Below are 20,294 nucleotides of genomic sequence, written 5' to 3'. Positions count from 1 at the left end.
ACTAATAATTAATTTCTAAACGTACCAGTATTCAACTTATTCCATTACATTGCGTGTACAATGGCCACTTCCCACCCCCTCCTTATTCTTTTTCCCCCGCTTTAACCTCCCCCTTCCCTCCCCTTTTAATCCGTGTATTAATTGCTCATGTGTGCATAATAATGTTCCTTTAGATTTATGTTTGATTATTTATCTATTCTGTGATTGCTTTATAGCAATTAATTCTATTGCCATTAATTAATAATTTTCTAGTTAATTAATCAATTAATATTTAAATAAATTGTTATTCTAATGGTCCGCCTAATATTCGTCTGATTATGTTTGTGCACACCATATATTTTACAAATCATTTAATATACTTAATACGTTTTTATATTTTCACTCATATCATGGTTGTTCTGCAATTGTTTAGACAGAGGTTTTGTAATGTGATATGTGCCTATTTTCAGGCATTAATGACTATGATTAGCTGTTACTGTTGGCCCCTCCCCATATGTATATTTTAAAATGAACCCTATTAGTGGCACAAGCTATTTTAAGAAAGGAGCGTGGCTGCTGTGTCATCCGCAGCGCGCATGCTCGTGAAACGCATTGCATACCGGTGATGTCATCCATCCTTGACTACCATCTGCTTTACAAGTCCTATCTTGAGTTCTCCTCCACAGCGGCCAGCATAACAACTTTTGTGTGACACAGCGCTTCTCCGCCACAGGATTGGAACGTTCAATGATTACTTCTCCCCCATGTTGGGACCACCTTAATGTCTATATATTACTTCTCAAATGTGAGTTGCCACTTTTAATTGACCATTAAACTTGTTTTAAAATCTGCACCCAGAGGCGCCTCTCTCCTTGTTCTTCCTGTGCATTTGGAACCTGGTTCTGTTTCCATATGATGGCAGCCCTGAGTGCTGGACTTTCTTTTTTACTCACTCTTGGACTTTTTAACTGTCTTACTGATTGCATATATATGCCTGATGCATATGCTATTTTAACACTGTGTGATTACTTGTTCCAGTTCTTTGTGTCTTTACTTGGTTTGTTGTAACCATGTGTTTGTCACCTACATAAGATGATTGATCATGTATTTTTTTCACATTCCTGTGTCAGAAGTTTAAACATGGGGACTGTGGACTGCATGGGTGTATGGTCTTGCAGAAAGTTTACACTAGTGTTGCAATAAGGCCCTGGGTGTAAAAGCAATGCTGTGCTTTCCTGCTCTTATCCCAGTGGAACATTTCTCATGTCACCTCATCCTCTGAGTGAGTGAGAGACTTGTAAAGCGCAACAAATGCGAACTGAATCGCCTCTAATTGTGATTTTCCATGCACCCCATCTGCAGATCAATGTTTGCAATACTTCTCCCCTCAGCTCCATCATACTTCTCTCCTCCATCCTTTGTTTTTATCCATTATCACCCCCCTCCATCTCTTGTCACCCTTCCCCCCAGCTGAATTCCTTACACTCTCAATCATTTAATTGTAATTTATGGAATAAAAATTGTAATTAACCCAAATTAGGTATTAGACACATTTTCCATAAGATCTCAAATAAATTTATCTGCTGGAATGCAAATTTAAACCATGCCAGTCTTGCCTACACACCATCGGTTAAAAATCCGATCGTGTCCAACGCCGTGACGTAAAACACAATGACGTGCAGAGAAAAATGAAGTTCAATGCTTCCGAGCATGCATCAACTTATTTCTGAGCATGCGTGGATTTTTGACCGATGGATTTCCCCACAGACAATCGTTTTTTTCTATCGGTTTTTTAACCATCCGAAAATTTTAAAACAGGTTCTATTTTTTTTCACCGATGTGAAAAAAAACAATGGGGCCCACACACGATCGTTTTCATCAGACGAACCGATCGCGTGTACAGGGAATTAAGTACAGTCACAGTTAGTTGTCCAGGATTTCAGACATTCATTTTTTTGGTAAAGTGATCCTTTGAGGCAAAAAAAAATCCTAAAGGATGGAGCCTGCAGTAGAAGTGGTAGGCATCTGACATTCCTGGATGTGTTGAGCGCTTAACATTCTGGCAGAGGCAGCAGCACTGGAATGGAGCAAAGGTAGGAGACACAGGCCATCAAATAAGTAGGTATAATAACTTTTCTATTGCAGGGGCCTTCCTTTAGGACTTGTTTTTTTATCCAGACAGGGTCGCTTTAACTAAGGATTTATAAACTAACAGTTTCAGACCCCGCATTAGATTTATCCCTATAGTATGAATTACTTTTCACGAAAGGTACTTGGATTTTCACTGGATGGGTACCTGATTCTGTCCGTATCAAGCTCCATAAAGACTCATCCACCCATATGGTCTCAAAATAAAGAAGTGCGTATTATAAGTAAACCATGCAAATATTAGGCACTTAAAGTGGTTATAAACCCTGTTACATCACTTTTACCTACAGGTAAGCCTATAATAAAGCTTACCTGTAGGTACCATGAAAACAAGCACAGTTTAGGAAATATCCACTGTATCCGCATGTAACTACGTCATCGACACATGAGCACTAAAGAAACGACCCGCTTGTCTGTTTCTTCAGGAGCCATGCCGTGACCGGCGGCTCCCGTGCCCATGCGTGGGAGTCACCTCATTGCAGCTCTGGCCAATCACAGTCACGGTGCCTACAAACCTTAAAATAACTCCGGGAGACATGTCACAGCCGCGTGCGGGGACCATTGCAACAGCTTTAATGTAAGGTAAGCATTTAAAATGAGCTAGTATGCCATGCATACTAGCTCATTGTGCCTTTGTTTTGCAGGTTTTTTGTTTTGAGTTTTGGGATTTACAACCACTTTAAGTCCAAAATGTATAATCCTGTTTCCCCCTCAGTGTGAGCCTTGATAAAAGCCCAGTTTTGAAATGGAATTACAGGGAAATTCTGAAAAGACAAGATGTTTTCACTTCCTATGATTGGGGCACAACTCTGTGAACTGGGTTGACTTTTATAGATATGTTGTTTTAAATGGAAGTCAAATAAGCAACAAGCACAATAAAACCCAAATCCAGCTAACACTTTAGTAATAGAACAACTAGGGGCTTTAACCATATTGATAAATGATGACCATTGTAATCACCTCCGTTGATGTTAAATGGTTTGTCATTACCCCTATAAATGTTGCTGGACAGCCTGCTCTGCATGTAACTGTGCAGAAAAATATAAGTGAAGGCATGTGAAATAAAAAAAAAAAGGAATTAATATCTTGAATGCCATCATTACAGGTATTGACCGTATACAGTTGCCACAATAAAATATTTTGTACTATAGGGGTCATTTAATGTTGATCTTTTTGGTAGTACTAAGTACTAATGTTTCCACTGCTGACCACGAACCCTGCTGCTGAAAGGAACAAATAATAAAACAATTGTTTTAATTAAAACAAATCCTTACCTGCAATCTTTCATTCAAAGCTCAAACACTCTTTTTTTTATAGACATTGGAGCACTGGAGGCAGGTTTTGAATCCTCATAAAATAAGTAATTTTTGTCATGAACTGGTTGTACAGGCAAAAATAAATTCTACAGATAGGCAACAGACATATACAAATTTAACAGTGTTGCAGGTTGCAATTAAACTTCCTAAAGATAATAATAATAATATCAATTTGAAATAGTTCTCTACACTATTTCTCATTCCTTTACTAAAAAGACTGGAAAAGGAGTACACTGAAATAAAGACATATTGTCAGACTCATGATAAGATCTCGATTTCTCACTGATCAATAAAGCTATACAAACACTACCTGGTTATTGCTACTGGGAAAAGGCTCTTCTAAGAAAGAAAAAAATAGAGTCTGGAGCTAGTTGCCTTTCTAATATTCTGACAGCTACACTAGATGATTTCAATTTCAACTAAATCTATCCCCCATCACCATTGCACACTGAGTGCACCATAGGGAGAAGGTCTCATTTAACCTTGTCCTTTAGTGAAAGATTAGAAACACATTGAATCTGTATCAGTGCTATATGAAGTTCTATCACTGAAATGTAATACTGCCAGCCAACGTATATGATACATTTATTTATATTGTATTATTATACTGTAACCCTGAGATAAATCAAGCCACATAAATGGCTGCTGTATTGGACACGAATCAAAATCACTTTATGGAGTAAAGTAGGTGAAGTAGCAGAGTGCTATTAAGTATTGGTATCTGAAAAATGGACTCGAGCAATGAGCCTTGAGAAGAGAACATTTTATCTCACATATTTCTGTTTATCGTTGGAACAGAGGCTGATCTAATGATTTTTAACTGATAGATAGTTGCTAATAGAAAATGATGATAGAAAAGTGATTGTGCAAGTGGCTTATCAGGGTCTTGGCATTTCATTTATAGTAAAGCAATGTTTTAGTAGCATTTTACAGTGGTTTGTCACTTGCTTTACAACATATTTACATCACTGTAACCATAATGCCTTATGTGATAATGGGGAAAGAGAGTAAAGTTGTTATACCCATACATTAGCACAATGAGCTCTGTTATTAGTTTCATTTAACTGTGGACAGTGGCGATATTCAAGATGATGATAATTTAAAGAATAATAGTAGAATTCTTATAAAATATATTTTACACTCTCAAATTGCCCAGTTCCAATGGGCCAAATTCTCAAAAAGTCTGCGTAACTTAAATTTCAGCAGTTAAGTTACACTGACTTAAAATTTCTACCTAAGTGCCCGATCGTCAAAGCACTTAGGTAGAAATTTCAGGCCGTGTAACTTAAGTGCCGCCATCGTAAGGCGGTCCTCCTCTCCTGGGGGCGTTTAAAATTTAAATGAGGCGCGCTCCCGCGCCGGCCGTACTGCGCATGCGTGTGACGTAATTTTCCCGACGTGCAGCGCGCGAACGTAATTAACGCCGGGCGGCTTTGAGAATTTCGACGGGACACTAAAGTTGCGACGGGTGAAAAAAAAAGACGCGCCGGGAAAACAAATGATTATAAAAAAAATGACAGCGTCGCTCAGCATGCATTCCTGAGAGGGTGAACTCCATGCCAATTTTCAAAGAAAAAAACGGCATGGGTTCCCCCCCCAGGAGCATACCAGGCCCTTAGGTCTGGTATGGGTTGTAAGGAGACCCCCCCCACGCCGAAAAATTGACGTAGGGGGTCCCCCTACAATCCATACCAGACCCGTATCCAAAGCACGCTACCCGGCCGGTCAGGAATGGGAGTGGGGACGAGCGAGCGTCCCCCCCCTCCTGAGCCGTGCCAGGCCGCATGCCCTCAACATGGGGGGGTTGGGTGCTCTGGGGCAGGGGGGCGCACTGCGGGCCCCCCCACCCCAGAGCACCCTGTCCCCATGTTGATGAGGACAGGACCTCTTCCCGACAACCCTTGCCATTGGTTGTCGGGGTCTGCGGGCGGGGGCTTATCGGAATCTGGGAGTCCCCTTTAATAAGGGGGCCCCCAGATACCGGCCCCCCACCCTAAGTGAATGGATATGGGGTACATCGTACCCCTATCCATTCACCTGGAGGCAAAAAGTAAGTTAGTAAACACACAACACAAGGCTTTTTAAAATAATTTATTATTCTGCTCCGGATGCCCCCCCTGTCTTCGTTATTAGCTCAATTACCAGGGGGGGCTTCTTCTTCCACTCTCCGGGGGTCTTCTTCCACTCTCCGGGGGTCTTCTCCGCTCTCCGGGGGGGGGTTTCTTCTTCCGCTCTCCGGGGGGGGGGTTTCTTCTTCCGCTCTCCGGGGGGGGGCTTCTCCGGACTCCGGGGGGCTTCTTCCATCTTCTCCCCTCTTCCGCTGTTGACTCGGCGAACCCCGGTTCTTCTGCAGCTCTCCGGTGCCTTCTTCTTCAGCGCTGGCTGCCTGCTATGTTTGTGTGTTAGCTCGATTTCAAACAGGCAGCCGGCGCGGTCTTCTGTGACGTCAGGGTCTTGTCTTCTGTTCTTCCGATGTTGACTCGTCGCCTGTTGTCGCTGTAATGATGGAAGCGCGCCTTGCATCACATTTATATAGGCATCACCGTCCCATCATGCTCCGGTAGGTACCCACGTGGTGGGTGCACGTGGGTAGGCACCCACCACGTGGGTACCTGCCGGAGCATGATGGGACGGTGATGCCTATATAAATGTGATGCAAGGCGCGCTTCCATCATTACAGCGACAACAGGCGACGAGTCAACATCGGAAGAACAGAAGACAAGACCCTGACGTCACAGAAGACCGCGCCGGCTGCCTGTTTGAAATCGAGCTAACACACAAACATAGCAGGCAGCCAGCGCTGAAGAAGAAGGCACCGGAGAGCTGCAGAAGAACCGGGGTTCGCCGAGTCAACAGCGGAAGAGGGGAGAAGATGGAAGAAGCCCCCCGGAGTCCGGAGAAGCCCCCCCCGGAGAGCGGAAGAAGACCCCCGGAGAGTGGAAGAAGAAGCCCCCCCTGGTAATTGAGCTAATAACGAAGACAGGGGGGGCATCCGGAGCAGAATAATAAATTATTTTAAAAAGCCTTGTGTTGTGTGTTTACTAACTTACTTTTTTGCCTCCAGGTGAATGGATAGGGGTACGATGTACCCCATATCCATTCACTTAGGGTGGGGGGCCGGTATCTGGGGGCCCCCTTATTAAAGGGGACTCCCAGATTCCGATAAGCCCCCGCCCGCAGACCCCGACAACCAACGGCAAGGGTTGTCGGGAAGAGGTCCTGTCCTCATCGACATGGGGACAGGGTGCTCTGGGGTGGGGGGGCCCGCAGTGCGCCCCCCTGCCCCAGAGCACCCAGCCCCCCCATGTTGAGGGCATGCGGCCTGGCACGGCTCAGGAGGGGGGGGACGCTCGCTCGTCCCCACTCCCATTCCTGACCGGCCGGGTAGCGTGCTTTGGATACAGGTCTGGTATGGATTGTAGGGGGACCCCCTACGTCGAATTTTCGGCGGAGGGGGGTCTCCTTACAACCCATACCAGACCTAAGGGCTTGGTATGCTCCTGGGGGGGAACCCATGGCGGTTTTGAATTTAAAAATTGCCGTGGAGTTCTCCCTCAGGAATGCATACCAAATGCCGTCGCTGGAATGGGCCTTTACAATGTGTGACTAACTTTCCACATTATAAAACCAGCCCTAGTTTTGCGCAGGCAAATTCGGAACTTACGCAGAAATCAAAGTGCTGAAATGCTTTGAAAATCTGCTTAAGTCCTCATTTGCATACGCAAAGCTGCATTTCAATGAGAAATGCCCCCAGTGGCGGATGCGGTACTGCATCCTAAAATCTGACCGTGTAAGTGTCTTACACCTGTCAGATTTTCTGCCTAACTTTGGAAAAAGCCTTTTGAGAATCGTTTCCAAAGTTAGGCACAGGGATACGCAGGCTGAACAGCAGTTAAGTCTGCGTATCTCTTTTGAGAATCAGGCCCATTGTTCTTTCCTATTTTAAGAAAATACTATTTAAGATTATGCCTCAAAGCCAAAATAGGTTTATATATATATATATATATATATATATACACACACACACATATATAATTATCGGGGTATTGCGCACTCCGGCGTATAGCGCGCACCCCTAATGTGGACCCGCAATTCCTGTAAAACATTTTTTTTAGTACTTACAGTTTTGGTGTCTTGTGAGGCGTCCATCGGCGGCCTTGTCGGGTCCGGCGTCCATTCGGCGGCCTCGTCGGGTCCGGCGTCCATCTGCGGCTTCAGTGGTGTCCTCCCGGCTTCTCCCGCGCTGTCTCCCCGTCGAATCACCGCTTCCCGCGCCGACATATACCGAGTGCAGTACACTCGTCTACATTCGGCCAGGCTCGGCTTCGCTCGTGCTCACGCTCTGTGACGTTTATGCGTGACCACGAGCGAAGCCGAGCCTGGCCGAATGTAGACGAGTGTACTGCACTCGGTATATGTCGGAGCAGGCATTCAAACTGAGCGCGGGAAGTGGGTATCGGCGTATATCGTGCACCCACCCACCCACGGAAAAAGTGCGCGGTATACGCTGATAAATACGGTATATATATGCAGTATATTTAAATCATGCATGTATATACTATGACAATGCACAGTTATGTTTTTAAGCAACTAAAAATCATCACAATATACTGTTAATACACTGGTCAAAAAAATTAAAGGAACACTTTGAAAACATATCAGATGTCAACGGGCAAAAATCTCATGCTGGATATCTATACAGATATGGACTGGGTAATTTGTTAGGAATGAAAGGATGGCACATCATTTGATGGAAATGAAAATTATCCACCAACAGGGGGCTGAATTCAAAGACACCCCGAAAATCAACGTGAAAAAATTATGCAGCAAGCTAGTCCATTTTGCTGAATTTTCATTGCAACAACTCATCCTGTTCCTCCTTGCTCCTGATGGGTTAAGGACCTTCTACGGCTCTTTCCATCTCTCCTAGAGTAACTACCTGTCTCCTGGAATCTCCTCCATGCTCTTGAGACTGTGCTGGGAGACACAGCAAACCTTCTGGCAATGACACATATTGATGTGCCATCCTGGAGGAGTTGGACTGCCTATGCAACCTTTATAGGGTCCAAGTATCGCCTCGTGCTACCAGTAGTGACACTGACTCTAGTAAAAAACAGTTAGAAAAGATGAGTAGGGAAAAAAATGTCAGACACCTCTACCTGAAAAAACATTCCTGTTTTGGAGGTCGTCTCATTGTTGCCCATCTAGTGCACCTGTTGTTAATTTCAATTAACAGCAAAGCAGCAGAAACTGATTAACAACCCCCTCTGTATACACCCCTCCCCCTCTGTATACACCCCTTAACTGACCAGATCAATATCCCAGGAGTTCTGATTCAAAAGTGTTCCTTTAATTTTTTTAAGCAGTGTATAACAAAAGGTTACCTAATTTTACATATTTTTTTCAGATCGACTTTAGATACTTTATCACAAGAGTTCATTGGAACAAAACACTCAGCTATACAGTTGATATATCCCAAGAAGGTTTGGATGTAGAGCTCCCAGTCAGGTTATTTACTGGATTATGGATTTCTGTCAAGGACACCTTTGATGGCTGCTACTATACACAATTCTGGGACTCACAATGCTCTCCTTTTTATAGCAGGCCTATTTGATGCCTTACATTACAGCATTGTAACCAATATACCATCCAACTTTTTTAGAGACTTTGACAGTTTGATTAAATGGGCAATTTACTCAACATTTACCCAGCATTAACCCAATTTTCAACCAAGATTTGATTTTGTATATTCACTTTATTTACCACAGTGGTTTTGATGCACTTTCAAAGGAGACTCATCCAACATTTACCAGGTTAAAATGGGATTAAGCAATGTTGACCCAAATCTATTCTTCAATGGGAAAAGTATTTTACTGGTTTTGTTTATCCTATTTATCACATACTGAATATGAGTTCCTTGCACAACATTCAAATAATGCCCTGTTTTAAGGTGGATAAATTAGCAGGGAAGAAAGTGTGCAGACACCCTGCAAGCTAAAAACCGGCTTGCATTCCAACAGTGGGTGTTTAAACAAGGGTTTCCCCACAATGACCAATGCCGAGGAGCTGGCAAAGTGAGACAAGTAGGTGTCGCCCCCTACTTGATAAACTGAACTTAGGGATACCTCAGACAAAAGAATTTAAAAACAGTTTCACAGTTTAGCACCACAGACAGCTGTTGCCAGCAGATGAGTGAAAGGATGTCTATTATTTAACAAGAGTTATCAAATTATTTGCCCAAACATTCAGCCAGGGATAAGAAAATAACCTTGAGGCCCCGTACACACGACCGAGGAACTCGACGTGCCAAACACATCGAGTTCCTCGTCGAGTTCAGTGTGGAAGCCGCCGAGGAACTTGGCGGGCCGACTTTTGCCATTGAACAACGAGGAAATAGAGAACATGTTCTCTATTTCCTCGCCGAGGTCCTCGTCGGCTTCCTCGGCCGAAAGTGTACACACGGCCGGGTTTCTCGGCAGAATTCAGCTCTGAACCGAGTTTCTGGCTGAATTCTGCCGAGAAACTCGGTCGTGTGTACGGGGCCTTACTGTTATTAAGGTATTCAAATAGAGTACTGTGGGCCGGAAACCACAGGCTGAATTGAGCACTTCAGCTGCCATGGGAAAAAAGGTGTGTAGGTGCTACATACCTACCTACATAACAGCTTCACCCGGTTCAGACCTCCAGGCTGCTGACACCTCCAACGTACCAGAATAAGAAAAGGGATAGTCGGCACTCAGGATGACATCCAAACAATAGTATTCCTTTATTCAAAAGACATGTACAACGCTGTAAAAACAGCCTACGCTTTTCGGACGTTGTTTACCCCTTTTAGACCAGATACATTTTTATATCTTAGCTTTGGGACTTTTAATTCAGTTTTAGCATTATAAGGGTTCATGCACACTGATCTTAAAATATGCCTCTAAACGTCCTGATGTGTATGGACACATAGGATAACATTGAGCTGCTTCTACAGGCAAAACACAAAACTCATCCCTGTTCCTGTTACACTGATTTAAGTTAGACTTATCACAGAAGATTGTCATGTGAAATCATGGAAATTCAGAAGCACACTTGTATAACAATACTATTCTAAAAACATTTTTATATTAAAGATTTCACTTACATTTTTGCTTTGGATTCCAGTGGCTCTTGACAGCCCATACATTTCATACTATTATTATCTACATCCATGTCATCTTGGTGGCTGTAAAAAAGGTATATAAAAACATTTTATCATAGTTGTATATACATGGCAGTATATTAAATATGCTAATAAGCCACTGAATGAAGAAAACCTTTCTTTGAACAGTTTGCCTCCAGACATTATAATTTGCTTTCATGTTTGCCAGCCATATGTTAGTCCCGAATACCATTGTAATTTATGATAGAAATGCAATTTAAATTAATAGTTTATATTGCAACACTAAATATGTAACCAAAAGAAGGTCAAACGCTAGCTTATTGAGTACATTGAACAATTTTAATATAAAACTATTGTAAAATAATGCAAAAAGAAAACAATTACCGCGCTAAATAACACTAACATAAGCTGCAACAACAAAAGGGATATACACACCAAAAGTACAAGAGAAAAGAACGGAGCTGCGCTGTGTGAAGAATAAAACTAAAATATGTAATTAACCATTAAGTGGATACAGTGTGATATAAATATACCACACTGTATAGTTAAGTCCTGTTGTTCAATAAAGTTCAAACAAGAAGTGAAAATAGTAGTCAATGTCCATAAATTGAATCCGGTAAAAAGTAAGTACACCCTAAGGTTGGAAGCAATCCTGATGATCAATGAAGTTCAAGCAAAAGGTGCAGATTGGGTTAATCGTGACACTGATGAAAATAACCACCACCAACAGAAATCACCATATGAAATGGAGGCTTACCAAATGGCAAGCATAACCAGCTTGCGGCTGTAAACCCCAGCCCGGGCCTTTGTGTGAAGCTGCAACAGACACTGATACGCTATGGATCCTCCAGGCAACACGTCCTCAATGGTATATACCCGAAAAAACAATAGGCTCAAATAGTGAAGTAACATAAAAGCAGTGACACGTTTAATAAATAAAAATACCCTTACAAGAAAATTGTAACATAGAAGCAAGAAATATGTAAAGCTGGCTAGCTTACTCAAACGCCCGTCCACTCGGACCGTCACGCCACACGCCCCCCCCCCCCCCCTGTTTTTTTATATATTTTTTTCCATGTGGCATTGTTTGTGTATATTCTACTATCAGCAAGGAATCCCACTGACAGCAGATAAGTCATGGATGTTGTGTCCGCTTGCCAGCCGGCTCCTTAACAACCAGCTATTCTTTACACATACATTTTCAACCTCATTGAACTGTAATTGCTCAAATTTAGAATCTATTTGAAAATGAATAAACCAAACATAAGTAAACTAAATGAATTCCGAAAACGAATAACGAAACTAGTAACATAAGGAATCTATCTAAAACTAGACACATTTTTTCATTCTGCACATGTCTAGATCCTACCAGTAATTCTATTATTTTTTTACTTCTTTTAACAGACCATGCTGTCTAGGTGCTTACATTAGTCATCTTTTATTAATTTATGATAAAAATTTTATCCCAAAAGGAACACAACTGTTGCTGTAACTGATTGAAAAGTGTTACTGTTGCTCCTCCATCCAGAGTAGAGAAACACTGAGGCCTCGTACACACGAACGTTTTTCTCGACAGAATACATCAAGAAACTTGCAGAGCTTTTTTGCAGAGGAAAACGGTCGTGTGTATGTTTTTCATCGAGAAAACTGTCGAGGAACTCGACGAGAAAAAAAAGAGACCAAGTTCTCTTTTTCCTCGTCGGGAGTCTCAATTTCCTCGTCGTGTTCCTCGTCGGGCTGGTTTTAGACGAGAAACACGTTTGTGTGTATGCTTAGAAACCCGCGCATGCTCAGAATAAAGTATGAGACGGGAGCGCACCTTCGGTAAAAGTAGCGTTTGTAATGGAGATAGCACATTTGTTACGCTTTAACAGACTGAAAAGTGCAAATCGTCTCCTACCAAACTTTTACTTAACACGCAGTAACATGAGATTAGAAAAAGCAGCCCCAAGGGTTGTGCCAGTGGAATCGAACTTCCCCTGCCGTCGTATGTGTTGTACGTCACCATGTTTGAGAACGACAAGATTTGGTCTTAACAGTGTGTACACAAAGAAAGCTTGTCAAGTTTCTCGACAAGCCTAACAAGGAACTCGTCGAGGAAAACGATGTTTCATTTACGACGAGTTCCTCGGTCGTGTGTACGAGGCCTAAGACTAGAAGTGTGTTACTGGCCAGGTTAATGGGGGAAAATAAGGAAAAATAAAATAAAATAAAAAGTGCCACCATTTTTAAGGATTTGTAAACTGCAATATATTAAATTTTTTTGGGGGTTTATTACCGCTTTAACCACTTGCCAACCGCCCCATAGCACATTTACTGCAATAGGGCAGCCATGCTGCACAGAATCTTGTATATACATACCTAGACCTGAACTTCCGGGTATCAGGGGCTCCCGCTGTGATTTTACACAGAGGGTCCCACGCACCCAATGTCCGCTGGCACCTGCTGATCATTTGGTACACAGACCGATTGCCATTTTGTCGGTACAGAAAGCATGGATCCTGTGTTCCTGTAAAGCAGGAATACTGATCCATGCCTTCCACTAGTAAAAGCACCTAGCCCACTACAGCTAGGCACACACTTAACACTTTTATTTCCCCTGGTGTTAACCTCTTCCTGCCAGTGTCATTAGTACGGTGACAGTGCATATTCGTCATTTAGGTGTCCGATCTGTCCAAAAAAATAAGTCAGTAATCGCCGCCATTGTTAGTAAAGAATAAATAAATAAATAAAAATTCCATAAATATATCTCATTGTTTGTAGATGCTATAACTTTTGCGCAAACCAAACAAAATATGCTTATTGGGATTTTTTTTTATCAAAAATATGTAGCAAAATACATATTGGCTTAAACTGATGAAGAAATTATATTTTTTACATTCATGTGTTTTAGAGCAGAAAGTAAAAAATATTGTTTTGTTTTTTTCCAAAAGTGTCGGCTTTTTTAGTTTATAGCACAAAAAATAAAAACCACACAGATGATAAAATACCCCCAAAAATTATAAATGATGTTTGGGTGCAGCGTTGCATGACCACGCAATTGTCAGTAATGTAACACAGTGTCGTATCGCAAAAAATGGCCTGGTCAGGAGGGGGGGTAAATCTTCTGGAGGTGAAGTGGTCAATGTCACTTTTTTTCTTTGCACTAGGAAGAATTTTTACCTTGCAAGCAAGCAGGCCCCGTCATGGATTTGTTCAAATGAATGTTGAAGCCTTCCGACTTCTTCCTGTAAAAGGACAGTAAAATAGATGTCAAGAGTGGGTTTAAACCTCAGCATTTTATGTATTCACCTTAACACATCCCTTTGACTTTTCAGAGTTGAGCAGAAAATATGACCTTTATTTTACAGATCTAAATCTATAATATATACATTTTATGCATAAACACTGCAGCTTGTGGAATACATAAAGGTGAATACTGGAAGGCAAGTAACTGACAGGCAGGGATAGACAGGGATAGACAGTCATGCACACAATGACCAAGATAAATATCAGTGTTGATTATTTCATAGGATTAACCTTGTCAATAGTTAATTTGCTGCCTTGATTTTTGTTTTCTCAGTAACCCATTTACTTCCAAAACAGAATTAATGAACTACCTCACATATATCCAAAGACTTTTTTTCGGGTCTTATTCAAAGAAATATGACAGATAGACTCATTTAAAACAATGTTTCTGTAATTGACATTTAACCTCTCTTTCCTTACATTTGTTCTCTATGGCTAATCCATTTGTGCTTCAGTAATGAGCTAGGGCAAGATTCAAAACACAGAGTCACTTGACAAGTGGATTTTCCTAGCACCATTCAAATTATTCTTTTCATATTAAAATGTCTGCATGCATCAAGATATCCTGTGTCCCCTCGGAACATCTGAGTGACAATGGAATATGACTGGCACACAGAAAAAGATAAATGATGCCTTCAAGAACTCCTAGAATGCCTAGAGTCTGAATATCTTTCAAACAGAACAGTTTTAATGAACCGAAGTTTGTGAAATATTGAATTTGTACGGAGAATACTGCTTAAACAAGAAAATGTGCTTTCTATACCTTTAACCTTCAAAATGTTTACAATTCCACTTTATCACTTGACTCCCCCAAAAAGCACCATGGTAATTTTAACACTTTGCATAATGTGTTCCTGGCTTACTATCAGGTCCTCTCCTATCAGAAGACAACAGGGGGGTGCTTTACTAAAGGCAACAAGCGGTCCATTTGCAAGGAATGTGCGCAGTGTAAAATAATGTTTCCCAGAGCTTAGTAAATGTGGTTACATTCCTGTTTGCAAAGAATATCCAATCACGTGCCATGAAAGAAAAAAAAAAAAACATAATTTTTACTTGCACTTGATTGGATGATGGGCATCAGCAGAGCTTTACCTCATTATCTTGCACTGTGCAGCTTCCCTTGCAAAGTGAACAGCCTATTTGCCTTGAGTAAATAAACCCCAAGGTGAGAATCTTATCAAAAAGAATGCACTCTAGAAAGTGGCAGAGACAGATTCCTTCTGCTGAAATCTCCACCCCAAGCTATAGCATGTGTCGGAAATATCCTTTCTTCGATCCGTCAATGGGAATTTATTTATTTATTATGATTTGTTTGGGAAGCATGCATATACCACCGGTCGGTGGTGCCAAAGCGCTTTGTGACAAAATAGCCCGGATGTTCTGGCGAGGGGAGCATAAATAAAAGAGGAGGGAGAAAAAGACAAGAAATCAGCGAGTGGATGAACGAAGAAAAATTGGCCTAGGATTGAAATGCTTGGCAGAATAGCCAGGTCTTCAGCTTCTTCCTGAACGTATATATAGGCTTGGGGAGATGCGAATGTTAAGCGGGATTTGGTTCCAGGGTGTCGCCCCCGCGGAGCCAATCCATTTTCCTCCTATAGAAATTAGCCTGTCAGTATTGCCAATGAGTAGAGCTTTGTCGGCTGAGCGAAGACAGCGTCTAGGTATATAGTGTGGAGTCAGATCTGATAGGAACTGTGGGCCCAGCTGGTGGTAGCCCCTGTAGATCAGACAGAGGATTTTAAAATGGGCACGTTTTGTAACAGGGAGCCAGTGAAGTTCTTTGAGCACAGGGCTGATATGGTCTTGCTTTTGGAGATAAGCCTGGCTGCTTGATTCTGAACCAACTGCAGTTTCTTAGACCATTTCATTGGAATGCCTAGTAGGACTCCATTTGAAAAGTCAAGGCGAGAAATAATTAGTGCCTGGACTAAGTCTTTCCTCTGGTCTTGGGTCAGGAGATGTTTTGCCTTGCGGATAAGTCGTAGAAAATGGGAGGCTCTCAAAACCGATTGTCTAACCTGGGGAATCATCCTTAGTTTTTCATCAAGGATAACCCCCAGGACCGTCATCTTATCTTTCAGATTTGGTGTCAAGCCCAACTCAGTGGGCCAATTTTGAAGAAAGTCAGTCTTGCCTTTTCCAACTATCATGACCTCTGTTTTGTTACCATTGAGGCACAGTTTGTTGATGGTCATCCAGTGGTAAATGTCGCGCATACAATTGGCCAATCTTAAGGGCATGTCAGGGTATGTTAGATCATCGGCTAAATGCTAAATCATACTACTTTTGCAATGGAAATGAATAGCTCTTTTTGCTTATGCAAGATATGTTTGGAGAATGGCATGACATAACCAGGGTGTCAAGAATTACAGAGGTGTAGCTGAACAATCCTGAGGTAAAATGTGAGCTGGGCTTCACAAAATGTCTTCAGGTTTATATTTTGATGATCTCACCTTGACTTTAATATTAATGTCTGAAATAACTTCAGATGGGATTGCTATTTTTTATTAGATTAGCATTATTTTTTTCCTCATTTCTCATTATCCCTTTACAGTAGGTAAACCACAAATATACTATAACACACAGATTGCACAGATTGCCATACATGGCTTTGTTTTTTTTTTCCATTCAGCCAGCCAGCTGAATGAAGAAAACCGAGACAATTTCCTCATCCACACATTTGAGGTGGGTGGGGAAATCCTTCCTGCTGTGTCATTGTATTCTGACAGGGGGACTCCTCCCCTGTCAGAATACAATGATCAACGCTGCAAGCCAATTGGCTGCATGCACTGATAGAACAAAAATATAACAACAAAGCCTGTTCATGAAAGAGATCAACTTCTCATGAATGGGAACAGCCATACATACTGTAGATTGAAATGTGGCCGGTCCCTTCTGAACCAGACACATTTTGATCCATGTATGGCCAGTTAAAGGCTCTGCTCACTACCACCTACAGATACATAGAACTTTCAAACATGAATATCACATTTTTAGCAAACACTAATTTTAGCCAAAAATGTAATAAAATACAAGCTCCTAAATATTTCAGCATTGTAATAAGGAAAGGCACATACGGTATGTTTAGAGCCTGAAATATAAGATAGGAAAAAAAAGCCAGTTGTTAGACCGGCTTCTGTCAAACGGTCCTGACGGATAACCAGCATTCGGTCAGTGCATGCAGCCAGGGCTGGTGCAAGGATTTTTGACACCCTAGGCGAAACCTCATTTTGAACTTTTCAGAGTAGAGGTTCTGTCTGTAAAAAGTCTTAAATACAACCATAGAAGATAGCAATGCAGAGCATAGTAGATAAATTGCAGAACTGAAAGCATATTTTATGATATATAAAGAAAGATGTGGAGAAAGAAGCCAAGTATGGCATAACTGAAGGCCTCATAGGGAGAACTAGAAGGTTACATTTAATTCCTAACAAGAAACACAACCAAAACAAAAGAGTACTTGTGCTTCTCTCATTTTATGATCAATTTTAACCTTATAATCCTCCTTCCCTACAAGTTCTATAGTGTATTGGTCCCATGCCTCCTATATAACTTGTTATGATGTTAGTAGTAAAATATATTGAATTGAATATATGAATTTCTTTGTAAAATTTTCCATGTTGGTGAAATGTGGTCAAGTCAATGGAAATGGCAACATTTAAATGTTTTTAATGTATCAAAAATAGCCCATTATTTTCACACAAAGTCAAAATAAAAATTGAAAGCAGCCGTAAACAAAAAAATAAACAAATACCCCAAACAAGTGACAAAAGATAACTACTAAGAACACTAAATGAAATTAAACTACCTTAAATCGGTGTTCCACCCAAAAATGGAACTTCCACGTTTTGGAATCCCCCCCCTCCGGTGTCACATTTGGCACCTTTTAGGAGGAGCAGATACCTGTGTAATACAGGAATTTTCTTCCACTTCTGGGCATAGATCTTCCGGTGATCACGGTGACCTATGCCACGTCCAGCGCCTACTCTGTCCCCTCCACTGTCTTCTGGGAGACACACAGTTCCCAAAAGACAGCAGGGACCAGTGGGATAGCGCAGCACGACTTGCGCATGTGCAGTAGGGAACCAGGAAGTGAAGACGTAAGGCTTCACTTCCTGATTCCCTTATCGAAGATGGCTGTGCCTCCTCCCGAGAGCCGAGGGAGAGATTGGCTTCGGGTGCCAACATTGCGGGGGCCCAGGACAGGTAAGTGTCCATATATTAAATGTCAGCAGCTGCTGTATTTGTTGCTGCTGACTTTTAATATATTTTTTTTTTCGGTGGAACTCCGCTTTAAATCTGCTTGTCAACATCACTGTGCTCATGACATTTACCATGTGATTAAAAGCATAGATGTGGTCAAAATGTAAAATCAGATATTTATTTCCATTGCATTTCAGTCATTTCTAGCCCATTCCTTAACTGCTTGCCAACCAGCCGCCACTATACGGCGGCAGGTTGGCTCTGCTGGGCGAGATCACGTAGCTATAGGTCATCTCGCCGAGCAGCCAATATGGGCGCATGCGCGTGCCCCTGCTCGCCCATGACGCCAATGCGCGTGCCTGGGCACCCACGATCACTCGTTACAGAGCGAGAACCGGGAGCTGTGTATGTAAACACACAGCTCCTGGTCCTGTCAGGGGGGGAAATGACTGATTGTCTGTTCATACAATGTATGAACAGCGATCAGTCATTTCCCCTAGTCAGTCCACCCCCCCTTCAGTTAGAACACACCCAGGGAACATACTTAACCCCTTCCTCGCCCCCTAGTGTTAACCCCTTCCCTGCCAGTGGCATTTTTATAGTAATCAATGCATTTTTATAGCACTGATTGCTATAAAAATGCCAATGGTCCCAAAAATGTGTCTAAAGTGTTCGAAGTGTCCGCCATGATGACGCAGTACCGATAAAAATCACTGATGGCCGCCATTACTAGTAAAAAAAAAAATATTAATAAAAATGCCTAAAACTATCCCCTATTTTGTAAACGCTATAACTTTTGCGCAAACCAATCAATAAACGCTTATTGCGTTTTTTTTTACGAAAAATATGTAGACGAATATGTATCGGCCTAAACTGAGGAAAAAAATGTTTTATATATATATATTTTTGGGGGATATTTATTATAGCAAAAAGTAAAAAACAATTTTTTTTTTCAAAATTGTCACTTCACAGAGGTGATCAAATACCACCAAAAGAAAGCTCTATTTGTGGGAAAAAAAGGACGCCAATTTTGTTTGGGAGCCACGTCTCACGCGACGCAGTGCCGAATCGCAAAAAGTGGCCTGGTCTTTGACCAGCAATATGGTCCGGGGCTGAAGTGGTTAAAGGGGTTGTTGTTTTTTTTTAACTGCTTGCCGACCGCGCACCGCCATTCTACGTCGGCAAGCTGGCTCTCCTGGGCGAGAGCACGTCATACTACGTCGGCTCTTTCAGCCGCCACTAGGGGCGCGAGCCGGCGCCCCCCGCTCGCCCCCGACTCCCGTGCGCCGCCAGGCACACGCGATCGCTCGTTACAGAGCGGGGACCGGGAGCTGTGTGTGTAAACACACAGCTCCCGGTCCTGTCAGCGGGGGAAACGCTGATTTTCTGTTCATACAATATATGAACAGAAGATCAGTGTTTCCCCTAGTGAGGCCACCCCCCCCCCACAGTAAGAACACACAAGGGACATACTTAACCCCTTCCCCGCCCCCTAGTGTTAACCTCTTCACTGCCAGTGGCATTTTTATAGTAATCCAATGCATTTTTATAGCACTGATCGCTATAAAAATGTCAATGGTCCCAAAAATGTTTCAAAAGTGTCCGAAGTGTCCGCCATAATGTCGCAATACCAAAAAAAAATCGCTGATCGCCGCCATTACTAGTAAAAAAAATATATTAATAAAAATGACATAAAAATACCCCCTATTTTGTTAACGCTATAACTTTTGCGCAAACCAATCAATAAACGCTTATTGCGATTTTTTTTTAGGAAAAATAGGTAGAAGAATATGTATCGGCCTAAACTGAGGAAAAAAAATTTTTTTTTATATATTTTTGGGGGATATTTATTATGGCAAAAAGTAAAAAATATTCATTTTTGTCAAAATTGTCGCTCTATTTTTGTTTATAGCGCAAAAAATAAAAAACGCAGAGGTGATCAAATACCACCAAAAGAAAGCTCTATTTGTGGGAAAAAAAGGACGCCAATTTTGTTTGGGAGCCACGTCGCACGACCGCGCAATTGTCTGTTAAAGCGACACAGTCCCGAATCGCAAAAAGTACTCTGGTCTTTGGGCAGCAATATGGTCCGGGGGTTAAGTGGTTAAATAACAAACATGTCATACTTAGTGCCGGTTCAAACAGGGGCAACCCAACTTACAGCGCAACTTTGCAAGGTGACTTTAGCACAACTTCAGCTCGACTTGGAG

At 42.0% G+C, this 20,294-nt stretch overlaps 1 protein-coding gene across 1 annotated transcript in view; it reads right to left on the bottom strand.

Annotated features, from left to right (window-relative positions):
• LOC120936705 (schwannomin-interacting protein 1) overlaps positions 1 to 20,294 on the bottom strand; it is a 541,245-nt gene that overhangs the window by 394,615 nt on the left and 126,336 nt on the right. Inside the window, exons 2-3 of the mRNA XM_040349262.1 lie at positions 13,753 to 13,817; positions 10,573 to 10,653 (exon numbers count right to left, since the gene is read on the bottom strand). Of these exons, the coding sequence (XP_040205196.1) occupies positions 10,573 to 10,653; positions 13,753 to 13,817 (146 nt within the window). The remainder of the gene's footprint in view (positions 1 to 10,572; positions 10,654 to 13,752; positions 13,818 to 20,294) is intronic.

The sequence above is a fragment of the Rana temporaria genome, chromosome 4 (assembly GCF_905171775.1).
Source record: "Rana temporaria chromosome 4, aRanTem1.1, whole genome shotgun sequence".
Lineage (NCBI taxonomy): Eukaryota > Metazoa > Chordata > Amphibia > Anura > Ranidae > Rana > Rana temporaria.
This window is presented reverse-complemented; position numbering and strand designations above follow the sequence as displayed.